At 41.0% G+C, this 20,891-nt stretch overlaps 1 protein-coding gene across 1 annotated transcript; it reads left to right on the forward strand.

Annotated features, from left to right (window-relative positions):
- Positions 1 to 9,212: 9,212 nt before the first annotated feature.
- On the forward strand, positions 9,213 to 20,476 carry ZC3H15 (zinc finger CCCH-type containing 15). Its single transcript, XM_083864809.1, has 10 exons — positions 9,213 to 9,338; positions 10,868 to 10,969; positions 13,817 to 13,928; positions 15,417 to 15,569; positions 16,634 to 16,725; positions 17,788 to 17,970; positions 18,654 to 18,800; positions 18,996 to 19,100; positions 19,333 to 19,459; positions 19,681 to 20,476. Exons 1-10 carry the CDS (start codon positions 9,261 to 9,263, stop codon positions 19,872 to 19,874), a joined length of 1,293 nt encoding a protein of 430 aa, XP_083720935.1. The 5' UTR covers positions 9,213 to 9,260; the 3' UTR covers positions 19,875 to 20,476.
- Positions 20,477 to 20,891: the final 415 nt, after the last annotated feature.

Below are 20,891 nucleotides of genomic sequence, written 5' to 3' on the forward strand. Positions count from 1 at the left end.
CAACTATTTCTGCAATTCATCAGCTGATACAGGGCGGTGCTACAGAGAGGTGCTAAACCAACCACCACTGACATGGCATCAGGACCAATTTAAAAGCATTCAATTTTCTAGTTGCAATTATCCTTAAAACAGATTACTCAAAAAAAACCTTTGGAGCTTCATGACAAACAGTCTGTAAGATGTGAAGCTCAGATAAAATCATCCATTCATTCAGATCGATTAATAATTTAAACTCCTATTTAAAATACCTCCTTATTTAGTTATTCTTTTAGGTTTAGGGAAGGTTTTCCTCAAACAAATTTGGCACTTGTAATATATCATTCTTAAAAGAGATTATAACTCCTATATGCCTTATGATCTCAATTCTACAGAGAGATTTTAATCAGTTTCTTCCATAGGGACAGCACAGGCCCTGAGAGTCCAAACCCAGGGAAACAGACAGAACACTCAACACTCCAGCTGTGCTTGGGAAGAGCTACAACAATGACACAAAGGACAACAAGAGCTACAACAAGAGCCTGATCTCATTGCGCATTGATCTCATTGATCTCATTGCGCATTTACAGACTTTGCATTTCTCCTGGGGGTTAAGGAACACAACCTGATCATTGCAAACAATCACAGACAAAATGCAAAATAACTCTGTACAGGTCTTATCCATTTGTTCCTTAAAACTCTTTAAACGACCCTAATCTCTGGCTCAGAAATTAGGAGGAAAATGACAAATGGAATCACTTGCAGTGCATCCCAGCCCACAATGTCCTCGTGACACAAGTCAAGCCTGTCTAGGCCCAACACCACCTTTTGAGAGCATAAGTCTTACATTCTGGTTGGGTCCCAGGGTACGAGTAACTCACCCATCACCACAGAAGGGCTCCCCTGGCACAGCTGATCCCGAGGTTGCTCTGCCCAGGGCCAGTGCCCAGCACTGCCCCCTGAGCCCAAACACTGCAGGGACCCCCCGGGGCCACGCCAACGCCCGGCGCCCCAAACACTCCACGGGCGGCAACGCATTGTGAGCACAGCAACAGCCTGGAGCCCCAAACATTCCCACTGCCGCCTCCTGGGAACAGGATACAGAACCCAGGAGTACTGTTACCCTTATCAGCAGTAGCACAGACACAGGCTGCCATTGCTACCAAAGATAAAGATTGAACCAAAATCCCATCAATTTCATTCTGCTGCCAACCCTCTCTGATTGAGTTAAGAGAATCATCTATATTTCTTCTGAAGATCAAACCTAATTCATAAACCATTTATTTCCAACTTCAATCCAAATGACTTTCATATAAATATCTTGCAATTTCCCTAAATAATATCCACATCTACCTGAAAACCATTTACTGCATCTCTACTGTAAATATTGTGTTATTCAACTTGGTTACAAACACAGGCTCTAAATTAGCTCAAAATTTCCAGCCTTTCCAAAGAACAGTTCCATTTTAAACTTGGATTTCCATCTTATATCAATACACAGGATGTAAAAGCAAGTACACAATGCATTCAGTTCCCCTTAATTTTTTAAGCCAAAACTAAAGATAAGAACAAACCCAGACTTCAACCTGGCCACTGTCACAGACATGCTCTCAAACAGACACATTTTCTCCATTTTTGGACTATTTCCGTGCCCTTCTTGATGCTCTTCATATTGTTTTCAAAAGCTTTGCACAGTGATTTGACCATTTAACTGAGACTTCACCAGCACAGGTACCAAATATCTCCCCTGCTACAACCAAATTTTACCTTTCCTTTGCATCACTATGGTCTGGTTTGGCCAAGTTGTCACACCAAATATTCACACTGAATTTGGGAGCATTGGTCAGAAAGTACCCAGGAACCTAAGAAAGTTCCTGCTCACAACCAGTACTCTTGTTTCCAGGAAAAAAAACCTTAAAATTCCATAGGTATGTACTAGCACAGCTCCCCGAATGGCCCAGATATTCTACCTGACAGCATCACCTCTCTCATTTACCTAACCAGGCATTTTTGTCATGGACAGAAAAGACTCAGATCAGATTGCTTAGAGAGGCACCAACCTGCTCTTACATCATAGAAAAGCAACTTCTAAGAAAAAAAGCCATTCTATACAATAGTTACAAACCAGGGAAAACCACCATGTTTAGCATAACAAGATTGACCTAATTCAGGACAAGCTTTAGGTTCCAAGACTTGGCTAAGACATCACCTTCACCACAGTTTTGCTTAGGAATGCAATCATTGTTCATATGACCAAACTACACCTTCTTAAAACAAATCCTGACCAACTGGAGAATAACTTCTTTCACACTCATTTACATCCAGACTTCACTGCACATGTCACAACAGCATCATGGAACTTCCCAACAGAGAAATTCAGTAAAGAAAACCAGAGGTCATTGCATGGAAAGAAGGTTCACCAAACATATTATCAATACTTCCTTAAGCATACTTCAACCCAGTGCAATTACAGACTTTCCATTTCTCCTGGGGGTAAGGAACACAACCTGATCATTGCAAACAATCACAGACAGAATGCAAAATAACTCTGTACAGGTCTTACCCATTTGTTCCTTAAAACTCTTTAAATGAGCCCAATCTGTGGCTCAGAAATTAGGAGGAAAATGACAAATGCTATCACTTGCAGTGCATCCCAGCCCAGAAAGGCCTCCTGACACAAGTCAAGCCTGTCTAGGCCCAACACCACCTTTTGAGAGCATTTCATTAAAGCTGAAACATTTATTTCCATCTACAAGAACCCTAAAGGAATCATTTCAGGAAAAACTATCATTACTACCAGAACATGACTCATGTACCTGCAACACAATTTAGAAACTGCATTGCACCATGAAAGCAACTGATTTCTAGAACGCTCTTTTTGATAGGTACAATTATATTGCACTAAAAGTAACATGGGTCAAACAATGAAGAAAGGAGCATATTCTAACACAGACATGGCTTACTGCAATTGGACAATATTCCAGCATCATCTAGAAAGAAACAAGAACCTCCTTTAAGGTGTGACTGCAGATTAAGAGTTTTCCATTCTGGTTGGGTCCCAGGGTACGAGTAACTCACCCATCACCACAGAAGGGCTCCCCTGGTTGCAGAAGGGCTCCCCTGGCACAGCTGATCCCGAGGCTGCTCTGCCCAGGGCCAGTGCCCAGCACTGCCCCCTGAGCCCAGACACTGCAGGGACACCCCGGGGCCACGGCAACGCCCGGCGCCCCAAACACTCCACGGGCGGCAACGCATTGTGAGCACAGCAACAGCCTGGAGCCCCAAACATTCCCACTGCTGCCTCCTGGGAACAGGATACAGAACCCAGGCAAGGCATTGTGAGCACAGCAACAGCCTGGAGCCCCAAACATTCCCACTGCTGCCTCCTGGGAACCAGGACACAGAACCTAGGAATACTGTTACCCTTATTATTGATAAAAATTCAACCAAAATCCCATCAATTTCAATCTGCTGCCAACTTGTTCTCATTCCCCTCATTACTCTCTGGACATTCCTCTTCCAACTTTTTCAGTATTAAGGGAAATGAGGAAGCTTTCTTTTTCAGTATTAAAGGAAAAGAGGAAGCCTTTTTATTTATTAGAAGCATTTGCAGAGCTAATTACAGTGGAATTAATATTGTTACCTCAATCTTACAACACTATAAAATGGCATCTCCAAGCAAAAAAATTTGCTATCACCACTGATCTACCTGCTGCACTTCACAACAACTTCACATTAAGACCGCTATTAGATATACTTGTTTTATCATTTCAATAGTGAGAAGAAAAGTCAGTTAAGAACTACTCAAAAATTCATGTTCTATGTTAATAGAAGAGGCATGTTGCAGCTTTCTTGGAAGGGTGGTTACAGGTTACCCTAATTCATACTAACAAATAAGCTCTGAATGCTCCAAAAATAAAATACGTTTTAAATGAGACTCTGATGGCTTATTCCAGTGTTTAAATGTATGTGAAAAACTTCTGTTTGCATAAAGAAAGAGAAATATAAGCACACTACGAGAAAGGGAAATAGGCACAATTTCTTTTCCCATCCATTTCAGAATAGGTATTTAACATACACAAGACAGTTGCTTGGATCAACCTGCACATAAAAGCAAATAAATGCCACTTTCATGTGAGACTTCTGCTCTTCTGTTTAAACCAACCAGCCAACCACACTGTTGGAAAGGATTTAGAAGTACAACAAAGTAAAAGGTATTATTTACTTTCTTAAATCAGCTACAAGCCCTCGAGATCCTTTCCAACTCTATGCAATGCTGGAAGAACTGGAAAACACTCAATATCCATGGATGTCTGTGCTGTGTAACTGGTGACACTGCTCATGTTCCTCAATGACTCTGCAGCATTATTGGAACAGTGCTGAGGTCCAGCAAACCATTTCCCTAATCTTCCTATGCATAAGAATCTGACTTTTCTTAACTGATATTCTTTATTTAAGTTCTGTTTGTCTTCATTTACAGCTAAATAATTATCTTCATGTCTATGAGGATAACATCTATTTCAGATACCATTTATTCCTAACTTAAATCCAAATAACTTGCCTATAAATAACTATAAGACTGATTAATAATGTAAGTGCCTATTCAAAGTACCTCCTTACTTTTTTATTCTTTTATATTTAGGGAATTTTAACTTCAAATACAGTTTTGAATTAGTAACATTCAATTCTATAGAGAGATTCAAACTTTTTAGGATTCTTCTGCAGGCACAGTACAAGCTCCAAGAAACCAAATCCAGATTAATACATAGAGAGAACACTTAGAACACCACATCCCTTCACTGGGCAGAGATACAAAATTCTCAGAACACAAATATTGTACAAACACAAATATTAAAAGCAGCACTACACATTACAGCATTGCTAAGAAATTCTAGGCTACAACATGGACAACTCCCAGAAGAAAGTTTATGGTTCCTTCCACAACAAAAGTTGGTGCTCCCCTCGTGCAAATCCAGGGAAAACCAGGCTATTGTCTCTGGATACACTTTTCCTCCACATCTCCTTATGGGCACCAGTCCTGTCCCAGATACAAGTAAACGCTGTTACAAGCAGATAATACTTGAAAAAACCCTCAAGAGGGATAAAGCACAGGTTTACATCCTTTTGGCTCTTCCTCATTAAACCTCTCCCTGAATCCCGCAGTTTTTGAAGTTACTTTGTAACACTCTACCTTGTTTATATAACTAAAAGCTCTCCGCTTTCTTTTCTGTGCCTGATGTGGAACGACCTTTTGTAAAACTTAATTTAATTTCAGAATTGATACACAAGTACATGGCAACCAAACATCTTTTCAACACCTTGATTTGCAACTTGTGAACCCCTGTGACCACTCAGCAAATGACAGCAGAGTTTGAGTATACAAATTACACTGTTTTCTGGGACAGATACTTGGAACGTGGGACAATTGTGACACCTTGAGGTTGTTCCTATAATGATCTTAAAAATTTTAAGGGTAAACAGGAGGCAAAAAGAGAGACTTTGAGGTTTTAAGTTCTAGTTTGGTCACAGGGTATGAGTAACTCACCCATCACCACAGTCCTGTTTGCAGGGAGAAGTTCCTCAGCACAGGCAGTGCTACCAAAAGCAGTTTATGCCTCCAGAGCCTCCTCAGGCCTCCCTCTGCCATGAAGATGCTCTGCAGAGTGCCCTGAAAGAGCAGACACCCCAAACACAGCCAGTGAGCCACTGTCACCATAGCAACAGGCTGACCCAAACATCCCCGGGAGTGCCAGGGACAGCATCACAGTTAACCCAGTATTCCTACAGCAATGGAAATGTGTTGGTGCCTCCTGGACTCGAATAAACCCAGTTCAGCCTGTCCTCAGAAAGTCTCACCTATAAACAATTAAAAAAAAAAAAAAACAAAAAAAAAAACACCCCACAGAAATTGACACATAAAATAGCACAGCAACACTCACTTTTCACAACATTTCCAGCAGAGATGTTAGAACTCTACCAGTCTCCCAAGAGCACTATAAACACCCTGCCTTTCTGTCAGGAAATGGACTTATCTATAATGTTCTTCAGATGGCTCTCACCATTAGCCAGAATGTTTCCAGCTGACTTAACCAATTAAGTGAGGTTTTCTCCTACAAAACCCTCCACTGGAGACTGGGGCAGCTCGAGGAAAAGTGTAGCAGCTTTAATAGGTCATTCTTCTTTTTAATGCTCAGATAGAGGCAGCCTATTGAAAGAAGTGATTTCATATTGTCTTTGTTAGGCTTTTTCCAAGATATTTAAAATTTTATTTAGTTTTACAGAATCATTTATGTGGGAAAAGACCCTCAAGATCATTAAGTCCATCATTAAACTATGTCCTGAAGTGCTACATCCACACATTTTTCATTTCTTTCCAGGGAAGGTAACTCTTCTGGGCATCCTGTTCCAGCAGGGATATTTCTTCCTAATATCCAACTAAATCATCTTTGGTACATTTTGAGTCTGCTTTCTCTTGTCCTATTGCTTTTTTTTGGGGGGGGAAGAGAAGAGATTAACTCCCCTGCTGGCAATCTCTTTTCATGTAGCTATAGCGATTAATAATCCTGAGCCCCCCCCCCCCGTTTGTGGGTGGTTTTTTTTTTTTTTTGTGGGTTTTTTTTTTTGGTTTTTTGGGGGTTTTTTGGGGGGTTTTTTTGTTGTTTTTTTTTTTTTTTTTTTTTTTTTTTTTTTCCCAGGCTAAACCTTCCTAATTTCAGCAATCTTTGTCAGAGGGCTAGAGCCTGAAAGTGTTGTTTTCTCACAAATGAGAAAATGTGTAGCTGGGGAGATGATGAAATGAGTGTCCTTGCCTGTATTACTCAAATGCAAAAGAAATATGCAGGTGAGTAGGAGTTACAACTCTACAGCTGGTTTGTGGCAGAGAAGGAAGGATCTGGATACTGGTCCTTGTTCCAATTTGGATGCAAGCAGCAATTCTTTGGCTGTGGTTTTGTAGATTCATACTCAATGTTCTAACTTGGCAGAAATGCATGGCTTGGTTTTTGTTTGGGGGGTAAGAACAGGAAAATTTATTAAACTGGGCTTATTTTAATTGTGGAAGATGCACCTGCACCATAGTGAAACACAATGTTAGTAAAGCTCAATGAGCTCTTGGACCACCCACTTGTCATTTATTCAATTACTCATGACATAATCAATGTTTGTAAGAACTAGAGTAATGATCTTCATTTTTGAGGTATAGCAAAGGAGGTGGAAAAAAGTCAAGAAGTTTGAGTTATGTTAGGCCTGATATTTCTGTGGTTAAATGAAATATTGTAGACAGTACTGATTTGTGTTAGCTCATAATTCTAGCCTCAGCTAGTTCTAAATCTAATGCTGGATGCAAATTACAACTAAGTTGCATAAATTTCTAGAAAGTAGAAATAAAATACTGTTCTTCAGGCTTAGGTGGCTTAATCTTTTAATTATGTGTTTTATTTATGATAATCTTCATGTTCTCTATTTTTTTCAGATCACAATGGAAAGAAGCAACAACACAGGAATAATTCTTCCTTTAAATTGGAAGATACAGTGGATTATGCCACAAACTAAATGAGTTTCACAGAAGAAAACATTATGGCTCTGGAATCACAGAGACATTAGCAGGAGCGTGACTGACATAAGCCAGCAATTGTCCCAATAACTCAAAAAAAAGGGCTCATTTTTAGACTAATTTCCTCTTGTGTCAGGCTCCCCCCACTGTGTGTTACTGTGTCTTTACCGACGGATCAAGAAATCATTAATTATTATAAATCTGACCCAATGTAAACAAGTATGCCTGTTAAACCAGGTAACCTCCTAGACCTCCCCTTGTTTTGTGTTGTGACTGTGCAAAAGAGTCACAAAGAAAAAAAAATCTGAAATTGTTTTCCAGTATTATGCAGATTATCTAGAATCCAAACTGAAGAACCCAAGCATTCCACCCTTTTGGAATTTATAAGCAGTGATGTGTGCCAAATGCCTGGCATGGCCATATGTAGACCCCAGAGTGTTGTGAGCTGGAGGGGACTGACAAGGATGACAGAGGCACAGAAGTGTCAGGGCTGGCAGGGACCTCAGCAGGTTTCCCAGCCCAACATCCTGCCAGGACAGGGTCACCTGGAGCAGGTGACACCGGGACACATCCAGGTGGGTTTGGGATGTGTCCAGAGAGGGAGACTCCACACTCTTCCCTGGGCAGCTGTTCCAGTGCTCTCAATGTAAAGACGCTCTTCCTCTTGTTGAGGTAAAACTTCTGGTGTTTTACTTTATGCCATAAATATGGTTGATCATCACATCCCAGCTCAGCCTGACACGGAATCCTGGAGAATTCACCCTGTGCCTGTGAGCATTGTCCCAGCACTCCTGAACTCTGCCAGGCGTGGGGCTGTGAGCCCTCCCTCAGGGAGAGATGACCAGCTGAGCTCAGATTTATTTATCACTTGGTGGTGAATGGAGCCTGGGAGATGCTGGTTTTCTCCCTGACGTTTAATTGTTTTCTGTGTCCTTTAGGATGCAATAGATCCCAAGCGTGTGGAAAATCATGCTGCAAAAAGCCAGTGTCCACGAAGGAGACAGAGAAATACTGCAAGAATCAATTTTATTGGAATAAAGGGAGAGAGCCCACTGGGCAATACCCCTCTGGGGTCTCTCCCGAGTTTCTGGAGCACACATATTCCTTTAACCCTTAATTCCCTTCTGTCCTTTTCCCAGTGTCAGAGGCGCTATGAAGGTACAGCCTTCTGCATATTTCTCCCTGAACACGTACCCTCCCCGCATCGTGTATCGCACGGCCATCAAAATCAGCTTTAAGCGCCCTCTGCATGAAGAAGTTAATACTCGCAAATCTATCAAGCCCGCCCATTTTTCCTAGGAGTTCAAACGCTCAGACTGCGCTGTGTTCTGCAACAAACGCGACCCGCACGCCCAGAACCTGAGGGGTGCGTTCAGATGGAGCGGCTTGTGAGGACATTTACGGCCGTTTTCCCTCACGGGGGAAGCCCCGCCCTGGGGAGGCAGAGGGGTGTCCCTGTCCCCGCCCCCCCCCCCTCAGGCCCTTCCCGCCACCGGCCACCGCCGCCCCTCGCGCGACGTCACGCGCCTCGCCCGCGACGCTTTGACCCCGCCCCGCCGTCGGTGACGTCGCGCGGCGCGCGCTGCATGCCGGGAGGCGATTGGCCGGCCGGCGGCGCGTTCCCAGCGTGCCCCGCGGGACCCGTTGCGCCTCCCCCGCGGCGGCGGCGCGGCTCGAGCCCGTCCCGGCCCCGGCGGCCCCTCCCGGCCCGGCCCCAGCCCGCCTCCCCGCCATGCCCCCCAAAAAGCAGCAGCAGCCGGCGGGGGGCAGCAAGAAGGCGGACCAGAAGAAGAAGGAGAAGATCATCGAGGTGAGAGGATGGGCCCAGGCCGCCGCTCTGGGGCCGCGGCCTCTCGCTGGGCCCCGCCGCTCCCCGCGGTGTCCCGAGGGCGGGATCGCGGGGCCGAGGCCTCGCTGTTCCCGGGGAGGCCCCGGCCGCTCTACTCTGTCAGCACCCAGCCTTAGCTGGGGCATGGCCGGGCCCGGCCGGTGTCGGGCCTGAGCAGGATGTGACAACACAACAGCGCTGTGCTGTCTGCTCTCCCCGCCCTTTCCCTGTTCATCCCGGGGGTCCGTGTGTTCCCCAGAGCTGGGCTCGCTGCGGTGTGGGTTTGTCAATCTCTAGAGATCCCTTCACACCTTAGTGATTCCGTGGTTCCTCACTCAGACTTGCGGTGGGTTCTGTTACAATTTGACCCTCGTGTGACCAGACTGAAAAAAACCCCACCTGTTAGCGGGGCGTGTGTGTTTGTCTGTGCTCTGTGTGTGAATTTATGCTGAGTACAAGCGGTGGAGTTACAGAAACTGAAATATTTGCCTGCATTGCTGTCATGAAAGATGCTGCTCAGGGGAAATACCCGTGCAGTGAGTGTGCTCCTTTGCATCTGAGGTTGCAGATTTTTGTTTCTGTGGTTTTTGGAAAGGTCGGGATAGAGCAGTTGGTCTTGTGTTCTCTCTGCGTTGGAGTTCATGAGATTCTTGCTGCAGGCAGCTGCCCCGGAAAAATTCTGCTTTTTTGTTAAGAAGAAATATAGCTGGGAGGGGAAAAGCTGGCGTTGATTGTTAACAATAATTTTTTTTATAAATCAAATACACAGGGATTATATTTTCCGTGATGTATTTACAGTGGAAATCAAATGGGTAGATGATAAATGTTCTTCCCCAACTAATTGTTGTGACTTCTCCAGTCAGCACCAAGTAGCAGAGAAGCTGCTGTTCATAGAGAACAGGCTGTAAGTGAAAATAGCAGAGTCTGGAACCTTGGAGCTGTTTATTTTGTAATTATTTTGTAATATACTTTTTGATTGCTGGGGCTTCCAAACCCATATTTGAACTGAGATATGTTAACTTCTGTTACTTTTTCCTTCAAGGAGGAAAATGTTGATACCAAGTCAAAGACATGGATAAGTTTTTAAGGCAGGTATTTTAGTTATAAAAAATATTTTCTGCCTCAGCTGCTCATGTGAAAGTAACCTGTTTGGGGGGAGTTTCTTTCTTTGTTAGGGTTTTTTTATTTTGGTTTGTTTCGGTTTTTTGTGAGAAATTTTTCATCGATCTGGTATAGAAACTCCTCCTTAACAATAAAGCTGAAGACACAGAGGAAGAATTGGTTCAGGCAGTAAACAGAGACTTCAAGCAGTGGATTTTAGGAAGTAGAGACACCTGCCCAGACCTGATGTAGGATAAAGACTTAACTTCAAATTAGCACAGTTAGAAAAGGAAAAGCTTCCAACACTTGAAAATAAAAAGTAATATGTTACAAGTTTCTGTTGTTTTGGTGGTTTGGGGTTTGTGGGGATGTTTTTTAATTAATATGACTGTGTTTATCTCTTGATTTAGGACAAAACATTTGGCCTAAAGAATAAAAAAGGTGCAAAGCAGCAGAAGTTTATCAAGGCTGTGACTCACCAGGTGAAGTTTGGTCAGCAGAATCCACGCCAGGTAAGCGTTTATTGGGGAATGTTTTCCCACTGCACAGTCAAATCATCTCTCAGGTGGTCGGGTGCTGAGGGAGAAGACAGTTCCTGAGCTGTTCCTTGCACACATCTGGCTGGCAGTTGTTGTGCAAAGCTTGTCCAGCTGTAAATTATGTACCTGTGTACAGGGAGTGCAGAGTCTGGGGTCTGGGGGGTTGTTGGTTTTTACTTTGCTGTTTGGTTGGCTTTTGTTGTGAAAAAAGAACTGCATCCCATCCAAACTCAGCTATTCAGGGTGAGCCTTTGTCTCCATTCTGATAGTGGCATAATTCACTTTGAGGACACCTGAAATTAAATTGTAGATACTGCCTGTCAGCAAAGTACAGTTCCACCTTCTTTCTCTTCTTTCTCTTCTTTCTCTTTAACTCCCACCTTATTTGAGAAGCAGAGAGCAATTCAAATTAATAGTTGTTAATAAAACTGGAAGAAGATAAAAGTATAACAAACCTATATGTCCTCATTCTCCTGCTTACAGAAGTAGTTATTACAATTCTAAGTGGACACAAGTCTGTCAAGTCTCCATCTATTTGATGAACTCTTTGGTCAAAAATCTTGAAATTTTGAGCCGTTGTCTGCAACTTGGCTCTCCTGCATGATGAAATGAGATACAATGTTTACATTCTACTCAGTCAGAAGGCATGGATTTGATGGAAATGATCCAGGTCTCTTATTTCTACAGTGCTAGGAAAGCTGGCTGTTAAATGTTTACACAGCTTTCTGTTCTATGGATAAGTCTGTAAAATAATTACATTTGTGTTAGCTCAGTTCATGATGTCATGACACATTCCTGGTGTGACAAGGATGAACTAGCCTGGCAAGCCCAGCTTGAAAAGCAAAGTTGGTATTTGAGTCATTAAATGTAATAAATTTTTTGGGGGTGTCATTCAAAGAGCTCTGAAACTTGTGTGTGAAATCCCTGGATCTGTGGCATATATACAAATACCAATATGTAAAACAGCCAGCCTGAGATAATGTTATTTCTTAAATGCTGGTGGCTGTTGACTGGTGGATGCCAGGACCAAATATTTAAACCTGATTATACTCTCTTACCTTATAGAATAATTTTCAGTTAGGACTGTCCCTGAGAAGGAACTTTTTGAAGTAATTTTCCTCATGTCATGACATTAAAATGGAAATGCTGTCAGTTTTGGCTTTGGTGGTGGGTGGTTTTTTGTTGGTTTGGGGTTTTTTTTCCCTTTTTTGATTTGTCGTTGTTTCTTTGGGGTTTTTGTTTCTTTGATTTTGGGGGGGTTTGTTTGTGGGTTTTTGGGGTTTTTTTAAAGACAAGCTTCATCTTCAAGCTTTTAGAGCTCTGAAGAGAAACAAAAGCGTTCTTAAAGTCCAACTTTCTGTAGCTGACTTATGTGGGTCTGTGTGTTATTTAAAATAGCATTTGTGAACTTTTAGTAGGAAAACTAGCCAAGCTGATGATTCCTTTCTAAAACAGTTTGGTGTATTTTTGCCGAATTCACCGTAAGAACAAAGCTCCTTTTTAATATTACACTGTATTCTAGAAAACAGTGCCCCATATCCTTGTTAGTGGTGTTAGTCTCTCTGGCTTCCCTAAGGACAGGAGTCAAATGAATACAGGATCCTTAAGGGTAGAGAAGAGCTCTGAGATCACTGAGTGCAGCATTTACCCAGCACTGCCTGTTCACCTCTAAACCACGTTCCCAGGGGCCACATCTGTACATTTTGATCACTTCTAGGGATGGTGAGTCCTCCAATGCTTGACCCACCCTTTCAGTGACGAAATGTTTCCTAAAATCTCATCTAAACATTGTCTGGGGTAACTTGAGACCATTTGCCTCTTATCCTGTCACTTGTTACCTTGAGAAAGAGATGGAGCCTCACTTTGCTAAAACCTCCTTTCATATCTGATCTAAGAGTGTTTCTCCCATGTCCTCTTTTATGTGGTTCCATCCCATTTTGGTATACACACACACCTGCTCTGGCTTATCCAAAAAAGGGTGAGGCAGAGTCAGGGATTTTTCCTTTATAAATGCAGTTTTCCTTCCCTAGATGAGCTTGTTTTCCTGTCTTTGGTGCTTAGTTAAGCAGTGAAACGTTCATATGCTGAGTTGATCCAAGTCGAAATAATGTTTTAAAAGCACTTCCAACTTCTCTGGACAGATTTCCTGGAATTTCTGCCTGTAGAGATCAGATGAAAGAGTAAAGCAGCATGTAGGGGACTTTTTTTGTGCAGATCTGGAAGTAGTTGCAAAGAAAGAGAAGTTTCAATGCCTCTCGTTGCCTTTCCTGGCTGTGAGGGTGCAGTAGGGGTCACTGTGGCACCAGAGGTGCCTGTCAGCCCCTCTCCTCCCTGGCAGATGTGCTGTCCCTCCTGTGGGACAGGTGTCCTGCTTTTGGCTGGCCCTGCCAAATCCCTGCCCTGGGATTTTGGCTGAGCTAGCTAAAATACTAACTCAAAAGCCAAGGAGAGCTCTCTGCTGCTGTTCCTGCTACAGACAGAAAATGAGTACAGGGGAGGAAGTGCAGTTCTGAAAATCAACTCCACCCTTCTTTTTCCTCCCTCTTTGCTCTCAGAACCAGTCTTAAAGGTGCAGAATTTAATATCCAGCATAAACACAGCACAAGTGGGGATTCCAGCACCATAAAGTAACCCCAGGACATTTGGTCAGTGCCAGAAAAGGGCACCAGCTGCCCACACAAGAGCAGCAATTCCGAGCCTTCCAGGCATCGCAGGTTCTTTCTTTCCTGCCCTTGTAAACTACTTTTGAATGATTTAATCTGTTTTAATGTGCAGTTCATGTGAAGTGAGTCTTGACATCCTGGTTTTATATTTATATAGGCTGCTCAATCAGAAAGTGAGAAGAAATTAAAGAAAGAAGATAAGAAAAAGGAATTGCAAGAATTAAATGAGCTCTTCAAGCCTGTGGTTGCTGCACAGAAAATTAGCAAAGGTATGACTAACTGATTTCATTTATGTTTTCTTATTCATGTAACTACTTAAGGTATAATAACCCTTTCAAAAACACCAGTTGATATTTTGATGAAATAGGTGTGAGTATTTCCTCCTCCATGTAGTGTGCCAAGTATTTTGACAGTGTTTTGGGAAGTCCTCTGGGGTCAATTGATCATTAGAATATCAAAAGCTGCACTGATGTTGTCAGCACAGCTGAAGATCCTTGGCTGTGTTCTGATTCATCAGTTTGATGCTTCTGGATGTGTGGCCTGATTTTTGTGTGATGGTATTTGTTTAAAGCATCCTGTCTCCCCAGGGAAGTGTGAACATCCAAAGAAAGAACATAAGATCATAACTTTTGTCTTATCAGAAGACTTCTACTCAAATCAGAACAGTGAAAACTTTCCGCTTATTTGTATCTGATCTCATAATTAGCAGTAGCTAATTTGGTTTGGGTCTCTCTCAAGGTTGGTTATTGAACAAACAAATTTTGTCGCGTTTTGCTTAACAATCTTCTGGAACTTATGTGCAATAATTTTTTTACTAAAGAAGTGTGATTTTCATATATTTAAAGCAAACCTGGTATTCACTCATTGTGGCACTGATCAGCAAAGGACACTTCTCTGTTTGTGTCCTGCAGCTTTCTGTATCTATTTTCTCTAAATCAAGCAGTTTTTGACTTTGATTTATTTCAGAAAACTAATATTACCCAGATGTTTAGATCACATTTTAAACAGGTGTTGCTGTACATATTGAAATCACTTTCAGTTCAACCAAAAGTGAATCATCACATGAAAAACTCAAGCCTAAAATCTTCTGTGAGAATTTAATTAATACTACAAGTAAAGTATTTCTGATTTAGTCATGTCTCATAAATATACTTAGACCTACTCTCTTCATTGCTGTTCTTAATGACCTCTTCATGGTCAAATGATTCTTTAGTGGGATGATTTTCACTTAAACTGAAGTCAGGGTGGTTGCGTAGTTCATACTAGAACAACAGTTGCTGATTTTGGGGTCTCTGATCAGCTATTTTCTTTCTATAATTAAAGGAAAAAGGTGTTTGAGTGAGTGTGGGATAAATTATTATTTATTGTAATGTGTTGCTGATGTGTTGTGAAAAGGCTGACATCCAGGAGATGCTTTGCTGTGCACTAGAGGCAAGAACAGCTTCATGTTGAGGGAAGGAGTTGCACAGAATGATCTCCTTGATATATTGTAATACACAAATGAATAGTTTGTTCAGGCACACCATATTTCTTTAAATAGTTTAATGACAGCTATGATACTTAATGTAAATGCCATGCAATAAAAGTATATTTGTCATCTTCAGGACATGAATTGTGTATTTACCATGAACACTTCAAAAAACTTTTATTTTTAAAATGTGTTTTCATTCTCTATATACCCTTGATATTCTCAGAATTTCTAATATATCACTTTTGCTTAAAATAAATATTAAAGTATCAAAACTTTCTTCACTCAGGTGCTGACCCAAAATCTGTAGTTTGTGCTTTCTTCAAGCAAGGGCAGTGCACTAAAGGAGACAAGTGCAAGTTCTCTCATGATTTGTCCTTGGAAAGAAAGTGTGAAAAACGAAGTGTCTACATTGATGCAAGAGATGAAGACCTTGAAAAAGGTATAATTATTGTAGAAAGTTACTGCTAAACTATTCTGAAACTGGAATTTTAAGAGTCTTCTGTATTGTGGTTATGATCCTGAAAAACAGTTACTAAGGCAACCCATCCCACAAACTTCCAAGTTCTGAGCAGCACTGAAACTTCCTCCAAGTGTGCTCTCAGATGTTCTTCAGACCTCACCTAGAAAAAGAAGTATGACCTGCTAATAATGTTCAGTTATAATCTTCAGTTGTGCAGTGTCACGTATTCTGTCACACAAGTCACAAGTTGTGTGAACAGTATTTGACCTTTCCTGCGGTTGCTGTTTCCCTCTTAAGCTCTGGAGAAGGGAAAAGGAGGAAGTGCAGTGAGGAACCAGAACTGCTACTGGTGTTTGGCCAAACGTGCACAGTTCTACATTTGAGGATACTTGGGAATTTGTTCTGTGGCTTTCTCTCCCCAAATGACTTGTTGGCTGAGTACTCTGGATTTTACTGTTATTTAGCAGGGATGAGAGATTTTATGGAAGTTGGTTTTTTTCCCATTTCCTCACGTCTCAGTCTTTATTTGAATTTTAGCTTCTGTCATTCTAAATGTATCTGATGGGTTCCCACAGATTCACTGCTAATGTTGTCATTGGTGATTTGCTTCTTTTGGTGCAACCTCTTTTAACTTCAACACGGATCATTTGCTATTTTCTCTTTCAAGCCTCAAGTTAGATTAGCTATATTTCTGGATATTGCCCTCCAACATTTTCTTTTATTCAGTTGTCTTGTTTATCTTCTTTTCCCTTGTCCACCCTCAGTTCTGTACAGGTGGAATGACACATTATTGAGTGTTTAACTGAAACACACTTCATGCATTTCAGAATTAAAATTTCTAGGGCTTTTGAGGTAATTGTCTTTTGAGTGGCATAGGAGAGTTTGAAAACAGTATTTTAAGAACCTGTGTTTATTTTCCTGTGTATAAGCTACTTAAAATGTAAGAATTGCATATTGAAACTGTTACTTGGCAAAAAAAGCAGCTTGCTGGCAATGTTCAGTATTTGGAATTTTTTGTGAAACCATCTGTTGTCTTTTTCTAGATACGATGGACAACTGGGATGAGAAGAAGCTAGAAGAAGTGGTGAACAAGAAGCATGGTGAGGCAGAAAAGAAAAAGCCCAAAACCCAAATAGTATGTCTTCTTATCTTTTTTTATTCTTTTCCTTTTTTTTTTTTAATTGAGCTGTACTAGAAGGAATTAAGGGCAGTGCAGTCTGGCATATAGATGTGTTTATCATTAGGTAAAAATTTAGAATGGAATGTTATAATAATAATTTTCTGAGTAGATGGCTGGACTGATAGTATTTCTGGTAATATCTTTAAAAATTAAAAAACCAAAACCACAAAGAAAGCCACAACTCAACTGCTCTTTTCAAGTCCATAAAAAGTTTTTTCATGTACATTACAAATGGAGAGTAGCTGAAGTGCTTGATAAAAATGCTCAAGGTTTCAGTAATGTATTTAATGCATCCTAATTGCGTAGAAAATCCAATTATTGTGATTAGTAAAGTCTGTTATTGCAGTGACTGTGGTATATATTGACTTACCTATGTACTGGGTGACATACAAGCTTTATAAGCTTTTAAATTTTCTCCTAATTTATGAATTGAGAGTAATTTGTAAGTCATGGGCTCTAAGTACAACAATATTTTTAGTTCTGCACTAAAAGGCATGATGGGTTAATGCCTTTTTCATTCTTTGAGACAATTTCACCTTATTTTCAATACCAAGTAAATAAATAGTCTGTTGATATCACCTAAATTTGTAAAAGGTAAACATTGCTGTGGCTAAATGTAAACTATGAGTTGCTTGTTAAAGATCCTAGAATGGCATCTTCACCTCAGGATCCAGAGCTGGAAGGTTTACCAACATCTGAGGCAGATGCAATTTGTGTTGTTTAAAACTTTACCAGTGTTGATGAGCAGAAAGAGGTGCTGCTGGCTTTACAAGAGTTGCCAGTCCTCTGTCATCTTGTCATTCTTAATTGGCATCATTTTGAGGGAGAAAAAGCTGTTGACTAAGTGAGTTTTAGATACTCAGTTGCATTACTTTGCTGTTTTTAGTAGCAGTGCATTTCAGGTGTTGCTTCTGTCCTGAGCACAGCTGACTTGGGCCTACTGAACTTGTGACATGGAGTGTAAAATGCTGGGGATGGAAAGGGGACACTGTGCTAACAACCACTGTTTTTATCCAGGTGTGCAAATACTTCCTTGACGCCATTGAAAACAACAAATACGGATGGTTTTGGGTCTGTCCAGGAGGAGGAGACAACTGCATGTACCGCCATGCCCTCCCTCCAGGCTTTGTGTTAAAGAAAGACAAAAAGAAGGAAGAAAAGCAAGATGAAATCTCATTAGAAGATCTAATAGAAAAAGAGGTAAAGTTGTCAGGTACCTTTTGGTGGTAGTTGTTTCCATTACTCTGAAGAGAGACATAAAAAATTTGCTAATTTATAATTATTATTAGATGTTTTCAGAGGTGTATGAGCTAGAGCAAAGGATGCATAGCATTGATTCATAGTTTTGTTCAGGAACTATTACCTAGTGAATAGAATTGACTGTAGCTGCATACTTAGTGCAGCTGTTGCTTACCCTTTTTGAGGAGGCTTCCATTTCTTAACTGCTGCTTCTCATTTATCCATTACAAGTGCTTCTGTGGCTTTACTCATCCCCTGCTCACTGTCCCCTTAGTTCTCCCTTAACTCTCTAATGAAGCAGTAACAAACACCAAGAGCACAAGGCCTTCTGAAGGTGTTGCTGCTCTGCTTCTTTCTGTCACCATTGCTTGGCAGTATCACTTTGAGCAGAGCTGAGCTCTTGTCTTTCCTTTATTTCCTCCTCCACTTTTCCCAATAATTTTCATGCCAACTCTTCTCACTAACTGGAAAATAGCCGTTGAGACAGATGTTAAGAAGATGATGCATGTTTAACAGTGTAAGAGTCTAAGGAGAATTGGAAAGAAATGTTTTCAATTAGTTTCTGGAAGAGAGTAATTAAATATCCAATTTGTTACAGCCTTTGGAAAGAGTTCCCAGCATTAATCAGTCTCTTTCCTTGACAGCGTGCTGCCTTAGGACCAAACGTTACCAAAATTACTCTAGAGTGTTTTATTGCATGGAAGAGAAGAAAAAGACAAGAAAAAATTGATAAGGCTGAACAAGATATGGAGAGGAGAAAAGCAGATTTTAAAGCTGGCAAAGCATTGGTGGTAAGTACTATAGTCCAGTTCTTAATGTAAAAAGAACAAGTAAATAAAGTTTTGTGAAGAAGTGGCTGGTCTGAAATTGTTTTGCTTATTATTGTGTGTCCCTTTCTTTTCCTTTTTGTGATTTGTTTGTTTGTGTTTTTGTAAACATATAAATTCCATGAAGTGATGACTGAAGGTTTCTTTTCCTGTGGACAGATCAGTGGACGTGAAGTGTTCGAGTTCAGGCCGGAGTTGGTTGATGCAGATGATGAAGAAGCAGATGACACCCATTATGTTCAAGGAGCAGGAGAGGATGATGAGGTAAAGGAAACAGGATTAAGTCAAGGAATGTTCCAGTTGCATTCAAGTTTGAAAAATGTCAACTTGAAAGCCTTAACAATGAAATTGTAATAAGCTTGGTTCTTAATACTGCCCCAGAGCATATTTTATCAGAAGGTTCCTGTTGAAGGTGACAAATGTCGTAGAAATCTTGCAGAAGTGAGGATTTTTGTGGAAAAGTGACTCATGCAGAGCATCTTGCTTTACTTTCCAGATGGAAGACCCTGTGTGCATAAATGATGTAGATTTGAACCTGTATGTCCCCAAGGCAGTGGAGGAGACTGGTATTACAGTGGCCAGTCCAGAGCGATTCAGCACATACACTTCAGTAGAAAAAGATGGTAAGTCATTCTTTTCTCCAACCTGTTCTCAGAGTTAATTAGCCAGACTTGCATATTAACCAGGTTCATGCAATTTGGCCAAAATAATCAGTGTGAATTTCAAATAAAGCAGCTTCTTCATAGTTTCCAAATTTGAAAGCAAGTTTAGTAAGATTGTGAATTCAATTGGTAATTAAGAAAGTTGTGACACCGAAATGCCTAAAAATTATGTTTATTTTCAGATAATAAACTAAGTGAAGCCTCTGGTGGTGATATAAACAACAGTGAGCAGAATGATTTAGATGAAGATAATGATGGAGATGGGGAATTGGAAAATGGAGTAATTGATGCAGTTCCAGTTGATGAAAATCTCTTTACTGGAGAGGACTTGGATGAACTAGAAGAAGAACTAAACACTCTTGATTTAGAAGAATGAACTAAAGAGCTCCAGCAAGGAATTAAACCAATGTGACAAAGTGAAAACTGACTACGTTTTTTCTCCTTTTTGAATAGAATTCTTAAACAAGATGTTTATGGTTATGCAGCTGAATATGATGGGCACGTGATATACCAGGAATGTTTTCCTTCAATCTCATCTACTCCAGTCTTGACTATGCTCACAGTAAAACGTTCAGAGTAGTTCAGAATTACCTGACAGCTGAATTTGCAGACAGTGAGGTTATACCTTTCACCTAAGAGTAGGAAGTGTAACTGCTTTGCCAGTATGCAAGTGGGCAGTTTGACATCAGGTACAGTACAAAACCCCAAGTATACATTCTTCGCAAAAACTGCATTTTTGATTAGTGATTGTGTTGATTTAGAAACTGCCTGAAGTGGCTTTTAGGCAGGGTACTCTAATGGAGCTGATGCAGATTATGCTTCTTTAAGTGGTGATTAGCTTTATTTGATCAGCTGGATACTGAAGATTGTGAACTGATACTTCATACAATACAGTATGGTGCCCTTGTTTAAAATGTTTTAAACTTTCCCACCACCTTTTGCCAATAAATCTGTAAATAAAAATTACCAACTTTAAAATACCTGTGTTGATTTTTCTCTGCTAAGTTAGGATATCATACCAAACTGTTAAGACCTGGATTTTCTGATAGAGTGGTAGATGTTTTTCTCTGCAGTCTTGATCCAGAAGTGATGATGTTGGCTTCAGTTCAATTTGGGCTACCTGCAGTTGCAATTTTTTTGTCTGCTCTTGATGCAGTGTAAAATTCAGCAGCCAGCTTTTCTCCCTTGCTGTTCTGTTCCCTGCCCCCCCCCCCTTAACTGCTGTAATACCTGCTCTACATCCCTGACTGCTACACCAGTCTCATTCTCTCCCCACTGTCTTTTGTAGATTAGCCAAGACTTGAGGCTCTGCAGAGCAGGGATGTTACAGTCCAAGCCATGCCTGTCATCCCTTTGGTGTCCTCTAAATAGCAGCAAGTTGTACAGGGGTAAG

The sequence above is a fragment of the Zosterops lateralis genome (genome assembly GCF_965231275.1).
Source record: "Zosterops lateralis genome assembly, chromosome: 7".
NCBI classification, from domain to species: Eukaryota; Metazoa; Chordata; class Aves; order Passeriformes; family Zosteropidae; genus Zosterops; species Zosterops lateralis.

Excerpts from the sequence above, each read along its gene's own strand:
- ZC3H15 (XM_083864809.1), top strand. The coding sequence starts at position 9,261 with ATGCCCCCCAAAAAGCAGCAGCAGCCGGCGGGGGGCAGCAAGAAGGCG. Across the intron at positions 13,929-15,416 it reads TGCACAGAAAATTAGCAAAG|GTGCTGACCCAAAATCTGTA; the intron begins GTATGACTAACT and ends TTCTTCACTCAG. Across the intron at positions 19,460-19,680 it reads CACTTCAGTAGAAAAAGATG|ATAATAAACTAAGTGAAGCC; the intron begins GTAAGTCATTCT and ends GTTTATTTTCAG.